Raw genomic sequence first — 25860 nt, 5'->3', positions numbered from 1 at the left:
TTTCAATTCCAGAAATCATCGCTTTACTATACAAAAAACCCTAAACATTTACAAACGAAAATCAAAAAAGGTTGCATTTTTAGACCACTTGGGAAAATTACACAAGAGTCTGATGAACAAACAACATCAAAAAATGTCTCTATACCATGTCAGTACCACCCAGAGAAATCCAGTTAACCATTATACCATAGATTGAAGTGTTTAGTACCTGAAAGTCAACCCAGTGCCCTCTTGGTTTATCATTTGTCTATGACAATATAAAACCCTGGCATCTTTACACAACATGAAATTGTTGCCCATGAACTTAATAGGAATAAAATTTTATTAAAGGAAATAAAATATTAAAAAGATGACATAGTTCAGCTGCCAGTTGATATTAAGATGATTAAGTTATAACAATCAGTTCAAGCAACATTTTAATAATTTTAGATATAGTGACTCTAGTGTGCTGATATTCCAAGCAACCTTGCTACAGCATAGTTTTACATATATACAAATCATGTTATTGTATATACACATCAAGAAATTGCTCCAGTCATCTCAATGGTAGTGCCTGGTTTTTAAGCAAAAACTTTCCTTTGGCTTCTTGCTCACAGTGAGGGCCATAGGCAGCCATTTCTCTCCCAGCGTTCACTGCACTCAAGGAAGCCTGAACTACCAGTCTCTGTTTTCCTCGTGGAATGATGAGCAGTATCGAGCATCTGGACTGATGGCATCTTTGGTAGAACATTTCGAGCATTAGCTACACTTTTGTTCTCTGTGCTTCTACAAGACTGTATGACCCTGTCATGTTGGCTTTTCTAGCAAAGTAAGTAACCATTCCAATGGCAGTTAATATTAAGGCAGACGCACAATAGAGCACGAGAAATTCAGGAGAAAAATAGTCCTTGTTACTTTCTCTTCCTGGAAAATAACAAGATGGATACAATCAATGTCTGGTATGAAAAGAAACTGTTTAATAATTACTGTCACAAGTTTTCTTTTAACAGTACCACTAGTTCTCTGGAAAAAAGTGAATTAAATCAGTGATAAGAACCAATAGAACTCAAATACACATTTCCCTGAATTAATGAAATAATCAGCAGTAGCTATGGTCATAATGAGTCTAAAGATGACAGCTGCTAACTTTCACAAACTTGGATTCACATAGATGCAGGTCCAGGAACAGGATGGAAGAAAGGGTGCAACTTTTTAGGGCTCATTTAGAAGAGTAAGAATGGGACAAGAGTGTTTGTAAAGAACTAGGACTCTGATTATTAATGAATTAAAATAACTAACCAAGTCTTCGAGAAAGGTCTTGAAATACCTACAGTGCAACCATTATAGTCAAATATCATGTATGAGATAATACGAGAAATAATTCTTCCCAATGGTTTTTTTTAGAAATATATAGAAAATTTTATATTTTGTATCTCTGGAGCAGGGCATCTTAATATACATTATTCCTCTTCAGCATTTATATCATTTCTTGACAATATGTAGTTCTCTGGATAGCTTTATATTTTTGCTTAAGTGTTACTGCCTCAGAGAGGCATTCTCTGACCTGCATTACCACCAGCCTAAATTAGGAATCTTAACATACAGGAGGAGAAGGGGGCAATAGAGGATGAGATGGTTGAGTGGCATCACCGACTCAATGGACATGAGTCTGAGCAGGCTCCAGGAGATGGTGAAGACATGGAAGCCTGGCATGCTGCAGACCATGGGGTCGCAAAGAGTCAGACACAAGTAAGTGACTGAACAACAACAGTGCACTTTTTTCCCTTTAAGCTTTTATAGCCCACTACATTTCCCTCCACAGCCCTCATCACAGCTTACATTTAAACATTTGTGTGTTTGATTATCTATTAATTTTTGTTCCCTCCTTCAGACTGAATTACATAAGGGCATGTATCTAGTTTCTTTTGATCCACCACTCAAAAGCTAGTAACTGGCTCACTGCTTGGAGTAACTTGCACCCAATAAATATCTTTTTCCCCCCAATAAATATCTTTTGAATATCAATATATATTGTTTTCTTTCTACATCCTGTCATTGTCATTTAGTTATAAATCAAGTTCATAAAGTAATAGTGTCACAAAACTTTTAAATTAGTACTCTTCCTACTATACTAAAAATCTTCTGACAGTTACAATAGTATTTAACATTTTAACCTTATAAGAACATCTGAAGAAGACAGCATGGTATTTACTGGCAATTTATCTCTATTTATATTTATGTTTTCATGCACAGTATGGCCTCATAAATAGTAAGTTTCTTCAAGAGGCTTCTATATTGTTTCTGTTCGAGAAGAAATGAATGATTTGACATTGATAATCACTGCTTTACTTCTAGAGGTTTCTAATCACCAATTGTCAACCAAGAAGAAAAGAATCACCAGGGTCAGATGAAGGGAAGCTGATTATTGACGTTAAAAAAACTTCATCATAAACATAATGATAATTACCCTATTTTTCTACTTTTCCTTACTAGAGTAGAACTAAGAGTATGAGAGTAATATTTTAAAGACATGTACATTATCGTAATTATGCTTAGGCATCAGTACTGATGACATGGCAGGCAATGGTATTTCTGATCCTATTGTTTTCAATTTAATAAGTATTATACTGTCTTTTGCCTTTGGTTTTTCCCCTCAGGCATCTGCAGTACATTTTTGCTGCTGAGTTGGTTACCAGGGCAACCTTCAAATATAGTTTTCTATTAACTGTATCAATACTGAAAATTCTAAAGACTCCCAAACATTTCTATCATTGAAATACATTCGAGCAAATGTATTTCTAAAGCAAAATAAACCAAAATTAGTTTAAAATCTCAGCTAAATGCAAAGGATGACTAGTTCAAAATTCCCAGGAAAATGTCAAATTTTTATTTCCATTCATTTGTAGTTAGTTGAAGCCATATTTAGTTTGAAGGTTCTAGCTGAGTGCCCACAATGTGCCTTAATTGTTCATTTAACTAATGAGTGAAAAATAGCAAATATGTAAAGTTATCAACTTAATAAAGCAATTAGAAAAGACAACAATGTATGAGAAAGTTAAAAAGAGGAGAAGAAGCTTTGATATGTCTTTAAAAGAGAATCATTAACTACAAAAAGAATTATAAAAATGTTAGGAATCCAAGTCCCTGGAACTAGGCTTAATTAAAGGTGGTCTGGAGACATCAAGGATTAAATAGGAATAGATGGATTTCAACCTACTCATAACTGAGATCTCAATCATCCAGAAATCTGGAAGCATTGATTATATACATCCCTGTGTCATTTTGAGTGACATGATACAAAGGATATTGTTGTGTTTCGAGGAGGTATTGTGAAGACAGAAAACATGGTAAAGCTTATAATCTTGAGAGATTTGATGAGATGAGTAAAATTTGAACCCATTTCCTGACCCAAGCTTAAATTCTCTTTACATTGATACTTGTTGTCTCTGGGAGCCCAGTGCCAAAGGCTCTCAAAAGTTGTATTTGTTTACAATCATGTTTATTTCAAGTCTGGCTTCCAGTACACAGTAGGAGCTCCTTACCACTCAAGGAGTGGAAGACTGGGCAATTAACCCTGACACTTTCTACTTCCGCTAATAAGATCAACAGATCCTACTGAGTTCACAGATGGATTGAAATTAAGCTGGCCCCTGAAATTCCTCTGCTGGGGCGTTGCCCCCTCCTTCCCTTTCTCCATCAGAATACAGCAGGATGGACAAGGAGCTTAGATATTCTAAGGAAGTAATTCTGTAGTCTAGAGACTCCTTTACATTGTTCAGCATGAAGATCATCATTCTCAAATCCAGAAAAGAGTCCATCCGGAAAATATGCAGTCACTTCTTGTTCAGAGAGTAACACTGTCTTCGGGTAGGAAGGAAAAGGGTCTAGATAAACCTTTCTTTTTCCATGTGCCAATTCTACTTCTTTAGTTTCCCTATAACTCCCAAAGAAAGATTTTGAAAATACATTTAAACACGCAAGAAATGCAAGACCTCTGAGACCAATGATAAATTGTCAATGTTTCAAATAGCAAATGGGAATTCTACACTGATTTATGATAAATGTCAGCATCCTGGCTAACCTCCTTAGGATAGAGCACCTGTACATGATTATTTTAGGAAACACTAAGAAATAACCAAAATTGACATGGAATTCAGTTCCATTTTGCCAACTCATTCATCTAACCCTTGAAATTCTTTACAACCCACCAAGCTTCAGACCTGTTATAAAAATAACAAGAAACAAACAACAACAGCAACAAAAGAAAAACTAACTAACCTTTAACATCAAGTGTTAGGCTCCTTAGCTGTGAGCCAACTTCATTTTTAGATTCACACTGGTATACTCCCGCATCCTCTAACTGAGCCCTGTGGATGGTATAGGCACCACCTGTAGACTTTAGCACTGTATAGCCAGTCTCTGCTTTTTTCTTCAGAATTATCAAAGTTGGGGGAACATTCCCACATATACAGGAGATAATGACAGTGTCTCCTTCCTTGACACTCTCAGAGGGAAAAGCTGTAAGTTGTATATCTTTTGGAGCAACTGTGGAAAGAATTTAAAGATACCTCTGATTGAATGAAATAGAAACAAATTCCAAATTAATTTAATGACAGTAACAATAGTTGTCAAGATGGTATTAGTGCTTACTGTTTGCATTAAATATTTAGAGGGACAATTAAAGAAGTCAAACATTTCCTGGATTCTTATAAATGATCATATTTTTAATAAAATAAGACATCTTATGCTTCTCTCATGTCCCTTATACAAGGGTTTCAAACCCTCAGGCCATGGCCTGGTACCAGTCTGCGGCTTATTAGGAACCCAGTCACAAGCAGGCAACCCACTCCAATATTCTTGCCTGGAGAATCCCATGGACGGAGGAGCCTGGTGGGCTACAGTCCATGGGGTCACGAAGAGTCGGACACGACTGAGCGACTTAACTAACTAACTAACCAGTCACAAGCAGGAGGTGCGCAGCAGACAAGTGACGCTTCATCTGTATTTACACTCCCACCCCGTGGCTAGCATTACCACCCGAGCTCCACCTCCTGCCAGATCAGTGGCAACATGAGAGTCTCATAGAAGAATGAACCCTTCTGCACTTGAATCACACTGAAATGAGCCCCTCCCCACCCATGGAAAAACTGTCTTCCACAAAACCAGTCCCTGGTGCCAAAAAGTTTGGGGACTGCAGCCTTAATGTAATTCTTAACCAACCTTAGCCAACAAATGGGTGTTTAAAAACAGTTGGAGATTTCAAATGTGGAAAATAACACTTTTTTTGATCACTAAGTTATGCAACTATTTCTTGAAGTATAAAAGGCTTCTGAGTTTTGAGCTAGATCATTCCAGATAAAGAAATTAAGCTGTGCAGAGATGGCTCTTACAATCCTTAACACACAGTTGTTATCCTCAGCTTAGCATCTGACATACAACATCTCTGTTAATATGTAACCTGTGGAGGGAGGTACCACATCACCATTTTATAAGTGAGGTTCCCTTTAAGATTATTTGCTTTGTGACTTGATACTCTTTCCTCAACCAAAGCTACATCCTAAGAGCTTTCTTTACCGTAGTGCATCATTCTTCCAAGTTTCTTCCTTTCCTTTAAAATACAAATAATTAATGTAACAAGGTAACAAGACAGTCACTAACACCTTAGTGGAAATAATACTGAGGGATAAGAGAGGAACTGACAGCCCTAGTGAAGAAGAGGACCTCGAACCCCAAAAGGGAAGATATGAGGGAAATCCAAATTGACCACTTCATGACTTTGCCCAAAACCGCCTAGAGCTTCAACCTGTCAACTAGAAATTATTTTGTTCTCAGTTTTGCCTCTCCATACTGAAAAGAATAGGTCTGGATCTCCTAACTTAATCCATCCTGGTGATTCTGTGCCATTAAATTTATGAATCAGACTGAAAGGTCAGTGCTACTCAATCTCTGAATTTATAAAAGGTGTAAGTGCCTTCTTAGGCTTCTAAGCAAATCCTAGCAGACATCTTATGAGATTACCATGAGGAATTTAATCCAGTTGGATAAGGTGATTTTGTATGCTAGGTGCTAAGTCGCTTCAGTCATGTCCGACTCTGCAACCCTATGGAGCATAGCTCACCTGGCTCTCCTGTCCATGGGATTCTCCAGACAAGAATCCTGGAGTGGGTTGCCGTGCCCTCCTCCAGGGGATCTTCCCGATCCAGGGATCAAACCCACATCTTACATCTAACCTGCACTGACAGGCAGATTCTTTAACACTAGTGCCTCCTGGGCCCTAAGTAATTCCAAAATATGTATATACATCTTCCTATCCTTTTTTCAACACCATAATCAGTGCCTCATAAGTGTAACTGGAACTCTTGGCACAGTTCCTAGAGCTAGCCTTCCACTTGAGGTTGAAAGAATTTTAGGATAAGTGACTTGGAATGGCTCATGAAGAAGTGCTATTCCAGATTTCCATGCAGAGCTCTTGAAAACATTTAGTGCATTTTGTTTTAGAAAATTTGTTTTAAAAGGACTTTATTCAAAACCAGTAACACAACCAAAATAAGACTCATAACTAATAACTCATTTAATCACTCTCGCTCACCTTGGATAATTAATTTGACTTCTTTTCTGCTTATTCCAGCCTGGTTAATGCCTTCACAGACATAAATACCAGAATCTTCCATTTTTGTAGACATGAAGGTAAGTGTTGCGTTCTCAGAAATAGGCTGTAGATCCCCATTACTTAGCTGCCTGCTCCACAGGATTTTGGGAGCTGGAAGGCCATTGCTAGAGCATGTCATATTCACAGAACTACCTTCCTCCAGGATGGAGGAGGGACTGACCGAGATGGTTGTATCCCTGGGAGCAACTGAAAAGGTAGGAACACTTGTTAGCTTGGCTGTTTATACCCCAAGTTCCAAAGAGTTTCTATCAGTGTTGCAAAACTTGGCTATGTATTTGTGGATTAGAACAGTTTATAAATCTTGATAAGTTTACCAAAGGAGTTTTCTGCCCTCATTTACTTTAGCAGAAACAAAATGATTGTCTTTGTTGTTTAGTCCCTAAGTCATGTCTGATTCTTTGTGACCCCGTGGACTGTAGCTTGCCAGGCTTCTCTGTCCATGGGATTTCCCAAGCAAGAACACTGACATAGGTTGCCATTTCCTCTCCTGGGGATCTTCCCAACCCAAGGATTGAACCCAGTCTCCTGCATTAGCAGACAGATTCTTTACCACTGACCCACCATGGAAGCCCTATACAGAATGATCCAGAGTAGAATATGAACATATCATGGATATTTTCTAGTGGAAATAAATTCTATAGAAACATTCTTGTTGTCAAAGAATGGATGGTCAATGATAGTATGTATTGACATTTATAGTACATTAAACATGAACATGAACTATGTAAATCGCCTGTGAAAAGGTGGACTCTATTTGTCTACCTCTTGAATCTAGGCTGTCCTTGTGACTAACTTTGACCAATATACCCTGGAAGAAGTAACTCTGCAGGACTTTCAAGTCTAAGCCCCAAGAAGCCACCTTCATTTTCACTCTCTTGAAGCCCTGCACTCTGGTGACTAGATCTATGCTACCTCCCTTCATATGAAGAAAGGAAGGTCCAGGAACTCCCAGAGAAGGCCCAGGCTTGTAAGTGAGGCTACCTGAGACCATCCCCCACTGAACTTCCAACAGACTGAAAATGAATATGTGAGTTCATCTGACATCGTATTGAATAAACTGCTCATCTGATCTTTTCCCAAACTGCCAGCTTAGAATCACATGCAAATAAACAGTTGTTTTAAGTTTGAGGGTTGTTTAAAAATATAAAATCATTATTTTGTAGTTTCTTTTCAATTATTTCATTTCACAATGGTTTTAACCATGAACTTCATGTTAACTATTACCTGGAAAACATGATCAAAAAAAATTCACATTAAATTGTGGATACATCATACATGTACTTACCATTAACATAAAGTATCTGTGTACTCTGCCTTTGTTTGGGTTCAAATTCCATTTCATCAATAGGTAACCGAGCCAGACAAACAAGAACATTTGCAGTATCTTCAGTAGTGGGGATGAAGGTCATCTCTAAACTCTTGGTCTCTAGGGCTTTCTTACTTGCATCTTCCAAAAAGATTTTATTCATCATAATACTCTCCCCTTTAAACAATTCAATCTCCAGCCGGTCAAAAGGATACACATTAGGAACCTTGCAGCTTACAGTGACTGGGTTTCCACTCACTAATGGACCACTCATTTCAATTTCTGGATCACTAGGGAAGGCTGCAAATATTAAGCAAAATATGAGGTTTATACGTGACACTAGAAGAAAAACAGAACTAATTTTTATTAAATGCAAAGTTCTCAAAGTGAAGGTTTTAATTCACCTGGGATAAAATCATTACTAATAGATGCATCACAACATTAAATATAAATATTTATGATACTAAATATAAATAATGCTGGAAACAAAAAATACCTAGCACATCAAATCATCAAGAAATAAATATACTTCTTACTCTTCTCTCCTTAGCGATACAGTCTTGCTGACAGCTAAGGACTAGTCTTTTCAAAGGACATATCAGCTTCCACCATCTTACTTAGTATACATATATTTTAAACATTTTAAATATTTTCCATGATGTATTGCATGTTTATTATGTGCTAGTCCCTTAATATTCATTATCTCAGTCTTTGAAACAGCGTAATCTAATGGGTATTAACTTATTTTAAAGCTAGAAAAATGCACAGAGAATGTATTTGATAGCTGCGGAGACTTATTAAACTTATAAAGGCTAAGAGTCTGCCATTTGACATCATATCTAGTAAGTCACCCAGCTGAGATCAGAATTCCTATTTCCTTGACCTCAGAGGCCAGGCATGGTTTCACAGAGCAATGCAGTTTAGACATTTTTATTTTGAATGGCAAGGTTTAGGCAGAAAGTTTTAAATGTTTCTTGAATAATACTTGTAGTTCAGAAAAAAATATGAGAGATTCAGACTCTAAGTAATATTTATAACACATCTTGATACAAATCAATAAAAGTAAGATGAGAACAGTTATCAAGAGCAATGCTAAAATTTTTTTCTCCTGAAGCAAAACGTTGTCAAGTGACAGATTCTCTAATGTTTCCACATGACCATAAGGCTTCACTGCTGGTTCTCATCGCTGTTGGGAGTGTGCCTGCATCAGCAGCTCCTGGACTCTTGGTAACATGATAAAGCAATAAATTAAACTGTCTTTTGAGAGATTCAAATCCCTTTACAGACATACTCTAACTCATTTTGAGCAAAATCCTGAGAGGTAACACAAGTTTGGGCCGCATTTCTGGAGGAAAATATCCACAGTTGTTCTCTTGGATTCTGCCGAATAAAAACAAGGCAGAATGTACGCACTGTGTGCTGTGCTTAGTCGCTCAGTCCTGTCTGACTCTATGCAACCCCGTGGACTATGCAGACCCCCAGGCTCCTCTGTTCATGGAATTCTCCAGACAGGAATACTGGAGTGAGTTGCCATTTCCTCTTCCAAATGATCTTCCTGACCCAGGGATCGAACTCGCATTTCTTGCATTGCAGGTGGATTCTTTGCCGTCTGAGCCACCAGGGAACTTTCTGATCACTTTGAGTATCTTGTCCTCATTCATTATAAACTGAGGAATTCCAGCAATTCATAGAGATTTGAAGCTCTACGATTTTGTTAAGGTGACAGGAACAGCAAGAAGTGTAGTATATGTATGTGGTACAAATCAATACTCAAATCCAGTGCAATCTTCTGGTTCTTCTTTTCACCTCAGCTGCTGTGCTGACCATCCCCGGTGATCATTCTACCTCCCAGGTTTTCTCCTGCTCTGCATTGCCTCATGTCTCCATCCTGCCAATTGGCTTTCAAATGTGCCTTCAAAACAGTAGTTTTGGGCCTCACCCTCCAATTCGAATAATTCATCATCCCACCCCATTATCTGAATGGGCACTGTTTTTACCCTTTGCAGACAATCATCTCTGTACACACCATTTACAACCAGAGTAGGGTGGTATGCAGTATGTTCAAGTCCATGATGAGAGCGTATAGACAAGACACAAACTAAGGGTCAGGGAGGCTGGATTCATATGTAATATATACATCAAAGTTGCATCAAAAACTTTGGTTTGGAGATTTGAGAACCATTCACAGTGCTAAATTTCCTTCCTAAACACAAAGATCTTATTGTGTATCACAGATTTCCATTCTGCTTCTTTCAATGGAACCGGGAACAACAACAACAACAAAAAAAACAGTAAACAATTTTGAAATCTACTTACAGTAGAGCTTCACCTGGATTCCCTTTTCCAGTTTCTTTTGCCCACACATCACAGTGCACAGGTAAAAATGTTCATGCTCAAAACTCACAGGGCTCAGGGTCAACATGGACTTGGAGCCCTCGCTCCTCACCTTCCCGTTCAGAGGGCTGTCTATCTGGGTTCTCCAAGAGAAAGATGGGGACTCGCAGTCCCTGACATCACAAGTCAACACGACTGAGTGGCCAATCTGAGCAGCAATCTGGGGTCCAGGAGAGATCTCAACAGTAAACATTTTCTCTGGTGGGGAGAAAAGGACAAGAAAAAATAAAATTCTTTCACCAAAGTTCAATATACAGTGGTTTTTTTTTTTTCTGACTTCTTTTTAGCTAACATCTGTGCCAAGAATATACTACTCCTTTCCACATTGGAACTATCAGGAAGGGAACCATATCTTTTAAGAACAAACATACAAAGTGCTGTGATTCATTCATTCAACAGAATGAACAGGGATAAAAATGTGTCAAGACAGAGATTGGCACCTTTTCATAACAAAAATTCATTCTCTACCCAAATGTATTTATAATATTCTTATAACTATGGGACAATAGCTCAAAAATATAAGGTTCCAGTGTGTCAAGCACTGCTTAAACCACTTTACATATATGAATGCTGCTGCTGCTGCTAAGTCGCTTCAGTCGTGTCTGACTTTGCGACCCCATAGATGGCAGCCCACCAGGCTCCCCTGTTATCTTATTTAATCCACACAACTTCAGGGTCTGGTATCATTGCTTCTTCTCCTTGACTCTCAGTGTCTCATTCTACTTTTCCTTATTTTCCTTCCCTTCCTCCTTTTCCTTCTCCTCCCCTTTCTTCTTGAGGAAAAATAACTTCACCCAACCAAGTGGCAAAATTAGGACTTGAAGCCACGTGAGTCTCATTTAAGATCCCAGCTTTTCACTTGAACAACTAAATCAAAATATCCTCAAGTGGAGATAAAACCAAATCTAAGGAAAGTACTGAAAAAAAGCTATATAAACATGGCTTCTGATTAGAAACAATACCTGTAACAGACCAGTATTTAGAGCTTCTGTATGAACAGAATAAAGCTGTAACGTGAAAGTCACACAGAATCACACTGAAAACACATACTGAAATCCCATTATCAGTATGAAATCAGTATGATTTCAGAATCACACTGAAAAGTCAAAATCTAAGCATTAAAGTGGTATGCAAGCCACCTCTTAAATTTGCTTAATACAGCATAAAAATACTTTATAATTATTTCAATGGCTGAAATGCCAGGGCAAACTCCTAAGTCTGAAATATCTAGGAAAGTTCTTTGACTACCAATGCAATCCCAGCGGGGCACCCCACCTGCTGTGGGATGATTACTGTCTAGGGAGAAAAATCATTTTAAATCTTGACTTTATTCCCCTAGCAAAAGTGGGACTGGTTGGGCACCTCTTAAAGTGACAGGTGAGACTCCACAGAAAACTCACTAAAAAACTTGCCCTTGTAAATAGCTGGCTAGAGATAGAAAAAAGAAATCACACCATATACATAAGCCAAAGGCACTACATTTTGAAGGATTCTCATCCATGCCAGAAGATTTTTTTCAGTTTGGTTTGTCTAACACGGTCATTACGGTATCTTCCAAAGAATGCTTCCCTCAAATTACCATAACAAACTGACATGCTATCAGATTTTTGAAGAAGTTCATTCAGAGCAGTAACCAGTGTTTCTGAATTCCTTATATGCTAATGTGAGAATGGAGAACATAAAGATCTACTTCCTGCCTATGAACGGTCTCAGATTGTATTTTACAGCGGCTGCATATGTTACCATGTAAACTCGTGACTCCTGAAAGAGTAACTCTGAGATAGAAAAAAGTGTTAGTCGCTTAGTCGTGGCCGACTCTTTGTGACCCCATGGACTATAGCCTTCCATGCTCCTCTGTCCACAGAATTCTCCAGGCAAGAATACTAGGGTGGGTAGCCATTCCCTTCTCCACTTCTCCAGAAGATCTTCCAGGTCTAAGATAACTGCAGTTCGATTCTCTCTTCAGCACTTAATGTTGCTAATGTCCTGTGATGCAAAAGGGAGAGCAGCACTGCCTAATCCATGTTTCATTTTCACATTGAAATGGGATACAGCTAATCATGGGGTAGATGAAAGATTAGCTTTACATGCTTTTATCAGTGTAATGTTTTTCCCGGTTTCTTGAGAAATGCTGACCTAAAAGCCAACCGGTTCATCTTTTGAGAGAGTTTGAATTGTATCTTTTTAGCCATGCAAGTTCAAATTCCATGTTTCCATATTTTAAAAGTATGTTTTTTAATTTATGTTCACAAGTTATTCATTCAGTGTCTACGGAGCACCTCTACATGGCAGGCACTTGTAAAACACACACACATACAATAGTCCCTAACTTTAAGGAGTTTCCAGATTAATGGAAAGATGCACTCACACAAGGATTGGCTCTTACTAAAAATATTTAAATTATCTATTTATACATCTGCCAATCTCTAGATTATAAGTTCCTCTAGGGTAATCACTGTAACTTTTTATGTCTATACCCCTAGCACCAAGCACAATTCTTCGATTTTTGGACAAGGCACCTTAATTAATGTATGTTAAACTGAACAACCTAGAGCCAGACATCCTGGAATGTGAAGTCAAGTGGGCCTTAGAAAGCATCACCAAGAACAAAGCTAGTGGAGGTGATGGAATTCCAGTTGAGATATTTCAAATCCTGGAAGATGATGCTGTGAAAGTGCTCCATTCAATATGCCAGCACATTTGGAAAACTCACCAGTGGCCACAGGACTGGAAAAGGTCAGTTTTCATTCCAGTCCCAAAGAAAGGCAATGTCAAAGAATGCTCAAACTACCACACAATTGCACTCATCTCACACGCTAGTAAAGTAATGCTCAAAATTCTCCAAGCCAGGCTTCAGCAATACGTGAACGTGAACTTCCAGATGCTCAAGCTGGTTTTAGAAAAGGCAGAGGAACCAGAGATCAAATTGCCAACATCCACTGGATCATGGAAAAAGCAAGAGAGTTCAGAAAAACATCTATTTCTGCTTTATTGACTATGCCAAAGCCTTTGACTGTGTGGATCACAGTAAACTGGAAACTTCTGAAAGAGATGGGAATACCAGACCACCTAACCTGCCTCTTGAGAAATCTGTATGCAAGTCAGGAAGCAACAGTTAGAACTGGACATGGAACAACAGACTGGTTCCAATTAGGAAAAGGAGTACATCAAGGCTGTATATTGTCTCCTTGCTTATTTAACTTATATGCAGAGTACATCATGAGAAACGCTGAGCTGGAAGAAGCACAAGCTGGAATTAAGATTGCCAGGAGAAATATCAATAACCTCAGATATGCAGATGACACCACCCTTATGGCAGAAAGTGAAGAGGAACTAAAAAGCCTCTTGATGAAAGTGAAAGAGGAGAGTGAAAAAGTTGGCTTAAAGCTCAACATTCAGAAAACAAAGATCATGGCACCTGGTCCCATCACTTCATAGGAAGTAGATGGGGAAACAGTGGAAACAGCGTCAGACTTTATTTTGGGGGGCTCCAAAATCACTGCAGATGGTGATTGCAGCCATGAAATTAAAAGATGCTTACTCCTTGGAAGGAAAGTTATGACTAACCTAGATAGCATATTGAAAAGCAGAAACATTACTTTGCCGACTAAAGTCCATCTAGTCAAGGCTATGGTTTTTCCAATAGTCATGTATGGATGTGAGAGTTGGACTGTGAAGAAGGCTGAGCACCAAAGAATTGATGCTTTTGAACGGTGGTGTTGGAGAAGACTCTTGAGAGTCCCTTGGACTGCAAGGAGATCCAACCAGTCCATTCTGAAGGAGATCAGTCCTGGGTGTTCATTGGAAGGACTGATGCTAAAGCTGAAACTCCAATACTTTGGCCACCTCGTGAGAAGAGTTGACTCATTGGAAAAGACTCTGATGCTGGGAGGGATTGTGGGCAGGAGCAGAAGGGGATGACAGAGGATGAGATGGCTGGATGGGATCACCAACTCGATGGACATGAGTTTGGGTGAACTCCAGGAGTTGGTGATGGACAGGGAGGCCTGGCGTGTTGCAGTTCATGAGGTTGCAGAGTTGGACACGACTGAGCAACTGAACTGAACAACTGAACTGAAACTGAACAAAAGCACATACAAGTTCATAAGAAGTATTGAATGTACATGAAGGGATCAAAAACTAGCGGTGCCTAATACAAACTGGAATTGGGAGGCTGACATGAGCTTGATCTTGAAGGATGGCTAAAACTTTGCCACATAAGGAAGGAAAGGACCTTTGAAGCAGAAGTTACAGCATAAACAGACACAGAGTCACCCACAAAGATGCAAAGGTCATTTCTGACTAGATTCTGAAGAGTTTTATGCAACTATTTTAAGAAACGTGAGTTTTAATTAATATGCAATTAGGGTCAAGTTGAAGTCATATAAAATATGCAGTCTTCTTGTTTCAAGAAGATCGCTCTGGTAGTAGAAGGAAATGGCAACCCACTCCAGTGTTCTTGCCTGGAGAATCCCAGGGACGGGGGAGCCTGGTGGGCTGCCGTCTATGTGGTTGCACAGAGTCAGACACGACTGAAGTGACTTAACAGCAGCAGCAGCAGCAGCAGCAGTACATAGGATTATGTTGGGGGACAGAATGATAGTAGGGCGACCATTTAACAACAATTAGCCATAGTTAAAAAATCATGGAGTTTGGAGGTTAAACGGGTCTATGTTAAAATCATAGTAAATGCCACTAATGAGTTACTTGACGTGGCAAATTGTGAACTATTCTGAGCCTGAGCTTTTATTCACTTCATAAGGTTGTGGCAAAACCTAAAGTGGTAATATTTATAAAGTAGCAAGGAAATTCCTGGCAAGTATTAGATACAATAAATAAGAGCCATTATTAATCTCTGTGAGACATTATTCTCTGATCGCTAAAATAAATACAAAGTACTTACTCCTTAGTCATTTCCTAAAGATCACAGGAAACATATGTAAAGTGCCTGGAATATAGCTGATGATCAGTGAATGTTATTTAAGAATATCTTTCAGGAGCCCAAATGAGAGATGATAAAGTAAAGCTATGGCAAGAGGTTTGAATAGAGGTCAGATTCTAAGAGGGATCATTTTGAAGTAGAACCAACAGGTTTTGATGATATGGAATAGGAACACGAATCTCAGAGTAAACAGCATATATCCTTAATACATAGCTCAAATATTGGAAGTGACAAGGGAGGAGGACTAGAATGGGAAACTGAGAATACTAATATACAAGGGGCAGAAGGAAGAGAGAAAGACAGGACTGAGGAAACGAAAGAATGATGGGAAATGAAAAGTAACCAAAACAGCAGAACCAAGGAAGCTCTGCCAGAAAAGATTTCATCCAAAAAGCATGAGCAAGGTGAGTATATAATCGTGCTACAGTACAGAACAGACAAATGGGTCATCGTAAACCATAATGAGGGTTTCCCTGGTGGCTCAGACGGTAGAGTCTGCCTGCAGCGTGGGAGACTGACTCGGGTTCGATTCCTGGGTTGGGAAAATCCCCTGGAGAAGGAAATGGTAACCCATTCCAGTACCCTTGTCAGGAAAATTCCATGGACGAAGGAGCCTGGTAGGCTACAGTCCATGGGGTCACAAAGAGTTGGACACGACTGAGAAACTTCACTCACTCGCTCAAAACATAATGAAATATTTCTGGCATTGAAGTTATTTCACTATTGCTTAAATCTGAGTGATGGCACCTTTTTCAATTATTGCTTACCTTGAACAATTAATTTCACCTCTTTTCTGTCTTTCCCAACCAGATTAACTCCTTCACACACATAAATCCCAGAATCTTCTGCCCTCATAGAAATTAAAGTGAGAGTTGCATTCTCAGAAAGGAGCTGTAGATTCCCATTGTCTAATTTCTTGCTCCAGAGAATCCGTGGAGCTGGTAGACCTGCACTGGTACACGTCATCGTCACAGAGTCGCCTTCCTGCAGCCTTGTGGAGGGATTCACGGATACAGCTGTGTCTTTGGGTGAGACTGAGAAGGCAGAACACAGTATTAGTCATTGCTAAGCATCATAATGGTCCCACAGGGCTACTGTAAATACTCTCATGGACTGTATTTACAGCTTTCTCAATCTTTCAAACTTACTCTGCCAAACCAGCATAAAGAATTGCTGAGTCATGAAAATTAGTCAATCCAGTTTCTGACTGATTTGATGGAGTTACCTTTTTTTGATGTTTGGTGTTTTCAGATGGCCATAGATACTCAGAAATTAAGAAAAACCCTTAGAGTTATGTGATTCAATCTCCCAGGTAAGGTATAAATTCCAGCTCAGCTTCCTCACCAAATGTTCATGCAAGTCAGCTTCAATACTTCTGGTGCACAAGGCAGTCCACAGTCTTATAGTAAATATTGTCCGTTTTATTTTTGGACAGCTCTGATTATTAGAACATTTTCCCTCTATTGAGCTAAAATCTTTCTCTTTGTAACTAACTTCTATACACCGGTCATAGTTCAGTCCTCTATTGCTAAAGAATAATCCAAATTTCACTTCTACATGACAGTCAGTCAAATACTTAATGATAGCTCTCATTTCCAAGTTTTATATTCTCTAGGAAAAATATCTCCTATTTTTGACTATTCTTCTCAAAACATTGATAAAATCCTTTCCATCTCATTCTGTCTCAGCTAGACATATTATAGAAGGCAATGCTCCTTTTAACTACGGTGTTTAGAGAAGACAAGAGCATTGTCGTCTAGAACAGAGCACAGTGAGTCACTCTTACAAAACTTTGGGATTATAAGACTGCCTCAAATCCCCCAGCCATATCTGAGAGAATGGAGACAATCAAATCTCATCTCCTCCCTCCCACCCCATGCAGACGTGTCCAGGTGTGCACACTCATATAAACTCACACACAGACTAAGTGCTGCTTGTAGAACTTCTATACTTTGATATTTCAATGCATGATGTAAGAGTTTACAACACATAATTTAAAACATTTTATCACTTGAGCCTATTATTTCTCACCACCCAATCAGGTGGTGGTGATTTAATCATCAAGTAGGGTTCGACTCTTGTGATCCCATGGGCTATAGCTGCAGGGCTCCTCAGTCAATGGGATTTAATAGGCAAGAGTACTGGAGGGGATTGCCATTCCCTTCTCCATGGGATCTTCCCAATCCAGGGATAGAACCCTGGTCTCCTGCATTGCAGGCAGATTCTTTACCAACTGAGTCACCAGGGAAGCTTCCCAATCAAACGGTATTATTATTATTCTCCTTTGATAGACTGAGAAATTAAGTGAACCAAAATCATAATTAATGGAGCCATCCATACCTTGAGTTAGTTCAACTTTCTCAACCCTAATTCCGTGCACTTTTTTTTGAAGTATGCAGTTGACAAGAATTATGCTCTCAGTGAATCAAAATGATATAAAAACTACAAACATGTTTCTCCTTGACTGTAGCTGCTTGGTTTATTGGTGTATACATCCAAGAGTATATTCCCATAGACAGACAGAAGTACTTACTGTAGACTTCCAGTTCTTTTATAGTTTTCCTTTCTTTGGGTGGAGAATCATCATCATAAATGTGTAATGTAGCTTGACAAACAAGAGCTTTCCCAATATCCTCATCAGTAGGCGAGAAGGTCACTTCCAAGCTCTTTGTTTCTTGGGCCTTTTTTTCTGAAGGCTCCAGAAATTCCTGTACTTTCATGGAACGGTTGCTTTTCAACAACTCTATCTCCAGCCTTTCGAAAGGGTAAACATCAGGCACCGAACACGTGACTGTGACTGGCTTCCCGACCTCTGGGGGGCTGCTCAGACGAATCTCTGGATCCTTAGAGAAAGCTGCAAAGGTCGAACGAGTACATGCATGTGGATTTTTTGTTCGTATTGTGTAAAGTCCCTTACTGATTTAAATCAACGTAATCTGAGTCTAATATTTTTGTGAATACGATCTTAATGCAGCAGAATGAATTGTGTAAATAGCCTTTCATGGTTTGGGGTGCATTCCAAATTGGAACAATCTGTTAGAGAGCTCTTCAGTTCTGATCGTGCATGTACAAAGGGTTGCATGTTGCAGAGTAAAAGGAGGGAGAAGAAACTTACGCTTATTGAGTACTGACACGTGCCCATCCCTGTGCTATTCATTTAACACTGATGACTTTATTCTATACTCACAACAACCCTAAGGAATAGATACCACATTCCATAGATATGAAAGCATAGACTCGGCATATTTGCATCTCTTTCCTAAGGTCACACAGCTAGTAATGGTGAAGCTGGGATTTAAACTCAAGATTTTTACTATTCCATATGACTATTGGGACTTTCATTGTGTTATATCACAGTCTTTCATCATTATGTTATATCACAGTCTTTTATTTTGGTCAGGGTAGATATACCTCATCTTTCAGATAAGGAACCTGAAGCTTAGAATATCATTGCAAAGAATAATTATTAGGCAAGACATGCTAAGAAATGAAAAGAGCAACTCTAAATAACTGGCTTTTGAACAGGCATTCATCCACCAGAAACGTACACCTGTGCAATCTTTAAGTTATAGAAGGCAGATTTGCCTTCCAAAATGCCTGACTCAACATCTAACTAATATTCCACTTGAAATTTTTAATGCAAGGAAAGCACTAGTTCAGTGAGCCATTACTTTCTTTGCAAGGCTGCTTTCCATTGCAAATCACCATGATGGTAACACATTGGCTTGATTTAAGACTGTGAAATAAGAAGAACACAAAGGTCCCAACTCTAAAAAATATTATAATCAAATGTGGAATGGAGACAGGACTGTTAAATATAATGAAAGACAGACACTCTTGAAGAAAGAAAGAAAGAAACTTCGGGCAAGATAACTAAAGCCAGAAGGGCCTTCGTTTTCATTTTTAAATCTTCAACTATTTGGTTCCTACAAGGAGAGGCAAAGGAAGTGGTAAAAATTTGTTATGTGAAGAAACAGTACTTTCCCTTTTTCCACCGATAATTTTGTCCCTTGTATTCTGAAAGAAATGCGCCTATAATCCACATAGTTTGCTGTCAGATAATGTAAGAACTGCTACTTCCCCCTGTATTTACATAAGGGAGCCTTTCATGGAGCTCAGAAACATAAACTCTGCATGTACAACCAGCATAATTGAAAGCAGCTGGCCAAACACAGTTTCTTGAGAAGAATTAGCTACATAAGGGATTATTGAAGAATCAGTTAAGGTTATTGGACCAAGTTGAGCTCCACTATAGCAAAAGAAAAGCAACATAATTAGAAAAGATAATCAAATAAGATCTTCCTAAAGAGATGACTATCAAGGATTCCGGTTTTCTGGCAGAAGCAGTAACCAGAATGCAAGTGATGTACTTCAGGTTATTTTTTCACTCCTTTTTGCTAACTTTCTTGCTGGATTGAGAATGGATTGAAATACATTTTGGTAGGCTAGTAAACAAAGGCTATTCATTCACATTCACTAGGCAAATCGAGTTCATTTTCCAAATATCCTTGAGGTTAAGCTGTTGAGCATTAAGAGTTAATGGCACCGAACAAAAACAGAAATAAAACCTTCTAAATTTATCTCTGCATAAGTCAAATGAGTGAAAAGTTTGCAGATGTTTTTCTTCTGTCTAAGGGGGAAGTTTTTGTACCAAAGCCCAGTATTAAGTTATATCTCTCCTCCTTAAACTTTAAACTAATTTTAAGGACCAAATTGCATAAGAATAAATAGAAAATCCCTAAAGTATAGAATTCATAAGTCATTTGAACATATGGACAAGTACACATGTAAGAAACCAACTGGATCGAATTAAACACACACACACACAAAAAAGAAGAATAAAATAAAAAGAACCTTAGAAAACTTCACTTTATGGCTAGGAAAACTGAAGCCTAGAGAAGTTGAACCTCACCTGCAGTCACCATGTTCATGGTAGAGTTGGAAACAGAAGCCAAGATTTGGGTCTCTAGTCTGGTGGTAGATTCAGCTGTCTTCTAGATTTCTTGCTGCACTATGTCCCCTAGCCAAGAATCTGGACATGAGTATCCTTTTTCTTTTTTTCTTTTAAAATTATTCTTTGAGAAAATTTATTTTAAAGCAAAATGGAGAAAAAATCAAATATTGACTAAAGTACTCACAGTAGATTTCCACTCGGATTGCTTTCTCCCGTTTCATAGCCCCGCAAATCACGGTGCACAGGTACTGGTGTTCATCCTCGAAACTAACAGGATCCATAATCAGCGTGGATGTGGTACCTTCATTTCTCACCTTCCCGTTCAGTGGACTGTCCATCTGAGTTCTCCAAGAAAATGATGGAGACTCACAGCCTGTTGCGCTACAAGTCAGTGAAACAGAGTCACCAATCTGAGTAAAAATTTTGGATTCGTTTGGGAATATGTCAACTTTGAAAGCTTGAGCTGTGAAGGCAAAAAGACAAAAACAAGCTTACCACTGGTTTGTTTAGTATTCTACTCCTTCTTCTCTGTTCTAGTATAACACTCAAATCTGACTGCTCTCTTTCCTAAACTGCTTCTAGTAACGCGAGGCAGCTCAGGAGTCACTGCCAAAAGAAGCTGTTTAAATCATCTTTGCTTCTGAGAATTCTCACTTCTGACCTTGATGCCCATCTATCAGTTGTTTTGTCACTTGCCAAGTTTTATCTCATTATCAGGTGTAGGAAACTAAAGAGACAGACCTTCCTAGAAACAGAGTTCAATTACTCACGCAACATTTTAAAAATTCAAAAAACAACAACTTTGCTGCTCTAACTATGACAATATAACCATACATATTAATAGCAGTAGTCAGTAGCACATTAAAAGTTAGGCTAAATTAAGTTTTCCTATTCTTTAAAAATCCAGGGCTTCCCTGGTGGCTCAGATAGTAAAGAACCCTCCTGAAATGCAGGAGACCAGAGTTTGATTCCTGGATTGGGAAAAGCCCCTGGAGGAGGGCATGGCAACCCACTCCAGGATTCTTGCCTGGAGAAACTCCATGGACAGAGAAACCTGGTGGGCTACAGTCCATGGAGTTGCAAAGAGTTGGACATGAATGACAAAGTACACACATTGCCTTTCTTTATTATCATAACAAAGTGACTGAAATCAAAGTCAGAGCTAAAATGAAATGCTAGCATCTCGAGCAAATCAAGACGAAGAACTTACAAACAGCAAACACCATCCAAAGTACATTTGAGACTCCAAAGATCACAAACATCTTCCTAGGCATTTACACTGCTGTTCTCATGGGAAAATAATGATTCCAAACGCTTCTTTCTGTTCCTCTTGAAGCTTCCTGGGAAGAGTCTTGAGCTCTTAAAGCCAGTGAGGTTCAGTGAGGAATGAAATAGAAAATCGGCTCTTTATATAGGGTCTTGTTGCAGAGATGCAAAAGCGGAGGAAAATCCCTTCAAGGGGAAACCTGGAACAGAGCCAGAAAAAAAGTTTAACTGACACCCAGCCAAGTCCAGCATTAACCCCTTCCATGGCACTCAGTACTGAGACTGCTTTCTCCATCATAGAAAAAGAAAACACTTCCAAGGCTAAAAATTAAAACTTTCCCTTGCTTTTCCCTCCAAAAGGATATTTTTGCATGAAGCAGGAGTTCAACCCTGGGATTTCTTTGGAAGAAATGATGCTAAAGCTGAAACTCCAGTACTTTGGCCACCTCATGAGAAGAGTTGACTCATTGGAAAAAACTCTGATGCTGGGAGGGGTTGGGGGCAGGAGGAGAAGGGGATGACTGAGGATGAGATGGCTGGATGGCATCACGGACTCGATGGACGTGAGTCTGAGTGAACTCCGGGAGATGGTGATGGACAGGGAGGCCTGGTGTGCTGTGATTCATGGGATCGCAAAGAGTCAGACACGACTGAGCAACTGAACTGAATGTTTGTTTCAGAATAAGATTTTCTGAATCCAACTGGGGAGAAGAGAGACAGAGAGAAAGTAAATTACACTCTAGTTCTTGAAGTGGCTGAACAGGCACTATGTCATGTGAACTGATTTTTGTCCATTATGAAGATATGTTTGCAATTCAAAGACAGAGACTACATTTTCCCTTGCAAGGAAAAGGAAAAGACACTTTCTTTTGATGAATTATTTTTAAAAAGGGAGACAGCGTAGCTTCTGAGTTTCATACATTTTATTCACAAATAGTTTTTTGGGCAGCAAAGATCAAGTTTCTGAAATGATTTTCTTGATTAGAGAATAATGGAATGCTACCAAAAGAAGAGAAATATTTTCTTATTTTGTTTTAGAAAAGTTATTAATTCTCGATTCAGTTGCTGGATAATTGAGAATCTTACATGCAGACTCACATGCAAATGATGGAATTCCCCTGAAGTGGTAAATCTCTTAGAATGTGAGACTTAACCACAAAAGGTTAAAACATGAAAAATAATTTGTTTCTCTTATATGAGATGAGGACAACAATCTTATGCTCTTTATTTCCCCTCTAATGAAATGACTTTTTAAAAGGTATTTTTAAATAGCTGTTTTGCCTTGCACTCATGTACTTCAGTCTGCAAAACACTTGCACATCATAAAGAAACCAGAACAGCCACTTCCTTGTAATATACACGTGCAGGTCTTTCTCCCCCGTGGATCATCAGTTCCTACCATAGTCTCAGATCAGTTCTTGTTCATCACTGTATCTACTTCTGCCTTCCCAAAGTCTAATGCATGTTTTAACACTTAGCAGGTGCCAAAGAAATATAACCATAAGTAGTTTAAATTAAAATTTGGAGAAGAAACTTCCAAAATGTTAGCAATAATATGTAACTACTGCATGAGAAAAAAATGTTGGATTTTACAAAAAAAAAAAAAATTCCAAAGCTCACTGACTCCCAGAGATGTATATGATAAACAGCCCTGTGCCTTTTGACAGAGAAAGACCATAACTGAGATTTGGAACTAATAATTAATTGTTCCTCATGGCTGGAGAGGTTCTGGACCTCTTCTTGGGTGCAGATGAGGCTCCCATTCAAGGATAAGGAGAGAAAAAGAAGTGGAAGCAGCTACTGGCTGTAATAACATGTAAGTGTGACTTCAACTGCCAAATAGCTAAGGATCAGAAAAGTAGCTGTGGCAAAATTAGCTGATGAGCAAGTAATCTACAGGTCTTTACAAGCTCATGTCATGGAAGAAGATGATCAGAACCATGTAGGTTGACTGCTTAACTCAGAGGAGATAGAAAGGGAATTATGGAATTTCAGTGTAATTCTCTGGAGCGTAAAGACAAAAGTGAACAATAGGATCCCAAAATGAGATCACCAAGAACAAGTTATTGCAAAAAACTTCTGTTTCACACTTGAATAGAATTCTAAACTTGGAACATTGGGGAAATATTTAATCGGCTGTGAGAGCCAGCGTGCTAAGCGCAGGCGGCTGCGAGAGCCGGTGCCCTAAGCGCGGCGGAGAGGAGCTCCCCCACGTCCGAGGTCAGGGGCAGCGGCCTAGAGTGCCAGGCTGCGACAGCACAGGAACGCCGAGAGGAGCTACCCCGCTTCCGAGGTCAGTGGGGGCTGGGAGGAAACACCCCGCGTCGGAGGTCAGGGGCGGCCAGGAGGAGACACGCACGACCGAGGCCAGGGCAGGCGGCCAGGAGGAGCATCCAGAGGAGTGGTGGCTGCGCAGGCTGCGCAGGTGCAGGGCCTAGAGGAATCATCCGACGTTGAAGGTCAGGAACAGCGGTGGTAAGGAGATACCCCTCGTCCAAAGTAAGGAGCAGCGGCTGTACTTTGCTGGAGCAGCCATGAAGAGATACCCCATGTCCAGGGTAAGAGAAACCCAAGTAAGATGGTAGGTGTTGCAAGAGGGCATCAGAGGGCAGACACGCTAAACCCATACTCACAGAAAACTAGTCAATCTAATCACACTAGGACCACAGCCTTGTCTAACTCAATGAAACCAAGCCATGCCTGCGGGGCAACACAAGACGGGCGGGGCAACCCAAGATGGGTGGGTCATGGTGGAGAGGTCTGACAGAACGTGGTCCACTGGAGCAGGGAATGGCAAGCCACTTCAGTATTCTTGCCTTGAGAACCCCATGAACAGTATGAAAAGGCCAAATGATAGGATACCAAAAGAGGAACTCCTCAGGTTGGTAGGTGCCCAATATGCTACTGGAGATCAGTGGAGAAATAACTCCAGAAAGAATGAAGGGATGGAGCCAAAGCAAAAACAATACCCAGTTGTGGATGTGACTGGTGATAGAAGCAAGATCCGATGCTGTAAAGAGCAATATTTTATAGGAACCTGGAATGTCAGGTCCATGAATCAAGGCAAATTGGAAGTGGTCAAACAAGAGATGGCAAGGGTGAACATCAACATTCTAGGAATCAGCAAACTAAAATGGACTGGAATGGGTGGATTTAACTCAGATGACCATTTTATCTACTACTGCGGGCAAGAATCCCTCAGAAGAAATGGAGTAGCCATCATGGTCAACAAAAGAGTCCGAAATGCAGTACTTGGGTGCAATCTCAAAAATGACACAATGATCTCTGTTCATCCCCAAGACAAACCATTCAATATCACAGTTATCCAAGTCTATGCCCCAACCAGTAACACTGAAGAAACTGAAGTTGAACGGTTTTATGAAGACCTACAAGACCTTTTAGAACTAACACCTAAAAAAGATGTCCTTTTCGTTATAGGGGACTGGAATGCAAAAGTAGGCAGTCAAGAAACACCTGCAGTAACAGGCAAATTTGGCCTTGGAATACAGAATGAAGCAGGGCAAAGACTAATAAAGTTTTGCCAAGAAATGCACTGGTCATAGCAAACACCCTCTTCCAACAACACAAGAGAAGACTACACATGGACATCACCAGATGGTCAACACCGAAATCAGACTGATTACATTCTATGCAGCCAAAGATGGAGAAGCTCTATACAGTCAACAAAAACAAGACAGGAGCTGACTGTGGCTCAGATCATGAACTCCTTATTACCAAATTCAGACTCAAACTGAAGAAAGTAGGGAAAACCGCTAGACCATTCAGGTGCAACCTAAATCAAATCCCTTATGATTATACAGTGGAAGTAATAAATAGATTTAAGGGCCTAGATCTGATAGATAGAGTGCCTGATGAACTATGGAATGAGGTTCATGACATTATATAGGAGACAGGGATCAAGACCATCCCCATGGAAAAGAAATGCAAAAAAGCAAAATGGCTGTCGGGATTACAAAGAGCTATGAAAAGAAGAGAAACAAAAAGCAAAGGAGAAAAGGAAAGATATAAGCATCTGAATGCAGAGTTCCAAAGAATAGCAAGAAGAGATAAGAAAGCCTTCTTTAGCAGTCAATGCAAAGAAATAGAGGAAAACAACAGAAAGACTAGAGATCTTTTCAAGAAAATTAGAGATACCAAGGAAACATTTCATGCAAAGATGGGCTCAATAAAGGACAGAAATGCTATGGACCTAACAGAAGCAGAAGATATTAAGAAGAGGTGGCAAGAATACACAGAAGAACTGTGCAAAAAAGATCTTCATGACCCAGATAATCATGATGATGTGATCACTAATCTAGCACCAGACATCTTGGAAAGTGAAGTCAAGT

General features: G+C 39.4%; 1 protein-coding gene across 1 annotated transcript; it reads right to left on the bottom strand.

The window, feature by feature from the left end:
* Positions 1 to 22082, bottom strand: LOC138445148 (vascular cell adhesion protein 1-like). The gene is made up of 9 exons (XM_069598926.1): positions 21456 to 22082; positions 20430 to 20708; positions 17825 to 18145; positions 16059 to 16325; positions 10272 to 10547; positions 7935 to 8255; positions 6569 to 6835; positions 4258 to 4524; positions 1 to 903 (listed from the first exon to the last, which is right to left on the bottom strand). Exons 1-9 carry the CDS (start codon positions 21517 to 21519, stop codon positions 743 to 745), a joined length of 2223 nt encoding a protein of 740 aa, XP_069455027.1. The 5' UTR covers positions 21520 to 22082; the 3' UTR covers positions 1 to 742.
* Between the last annotated feature and the right edge of the window lie 3778 nt (positions 22083 to 25860).

The sequence above is a fragment of the Ovis canadensis genome, chromosome 1 (genome assembly GCF_042477335.2).
Source record: "Ovis canadensis isolate MfBH-ARS-UI-01 breed Bighorn chromosome 1, ARS-UI_OviCan_v2, whole genome shotgun sequence".
Classification (NCBI taxonomy): Eukaryota; Metazoa; Chordata; class Mammalia; order Artiodactyla; family Bovidae; genus Ovis; species Ovis canadensis.
The sequence above is the reverse complement of the archived record's forward strand: the minus strand, read 5'-3'. Positions and strand labels throughout refer to the sequence as shown.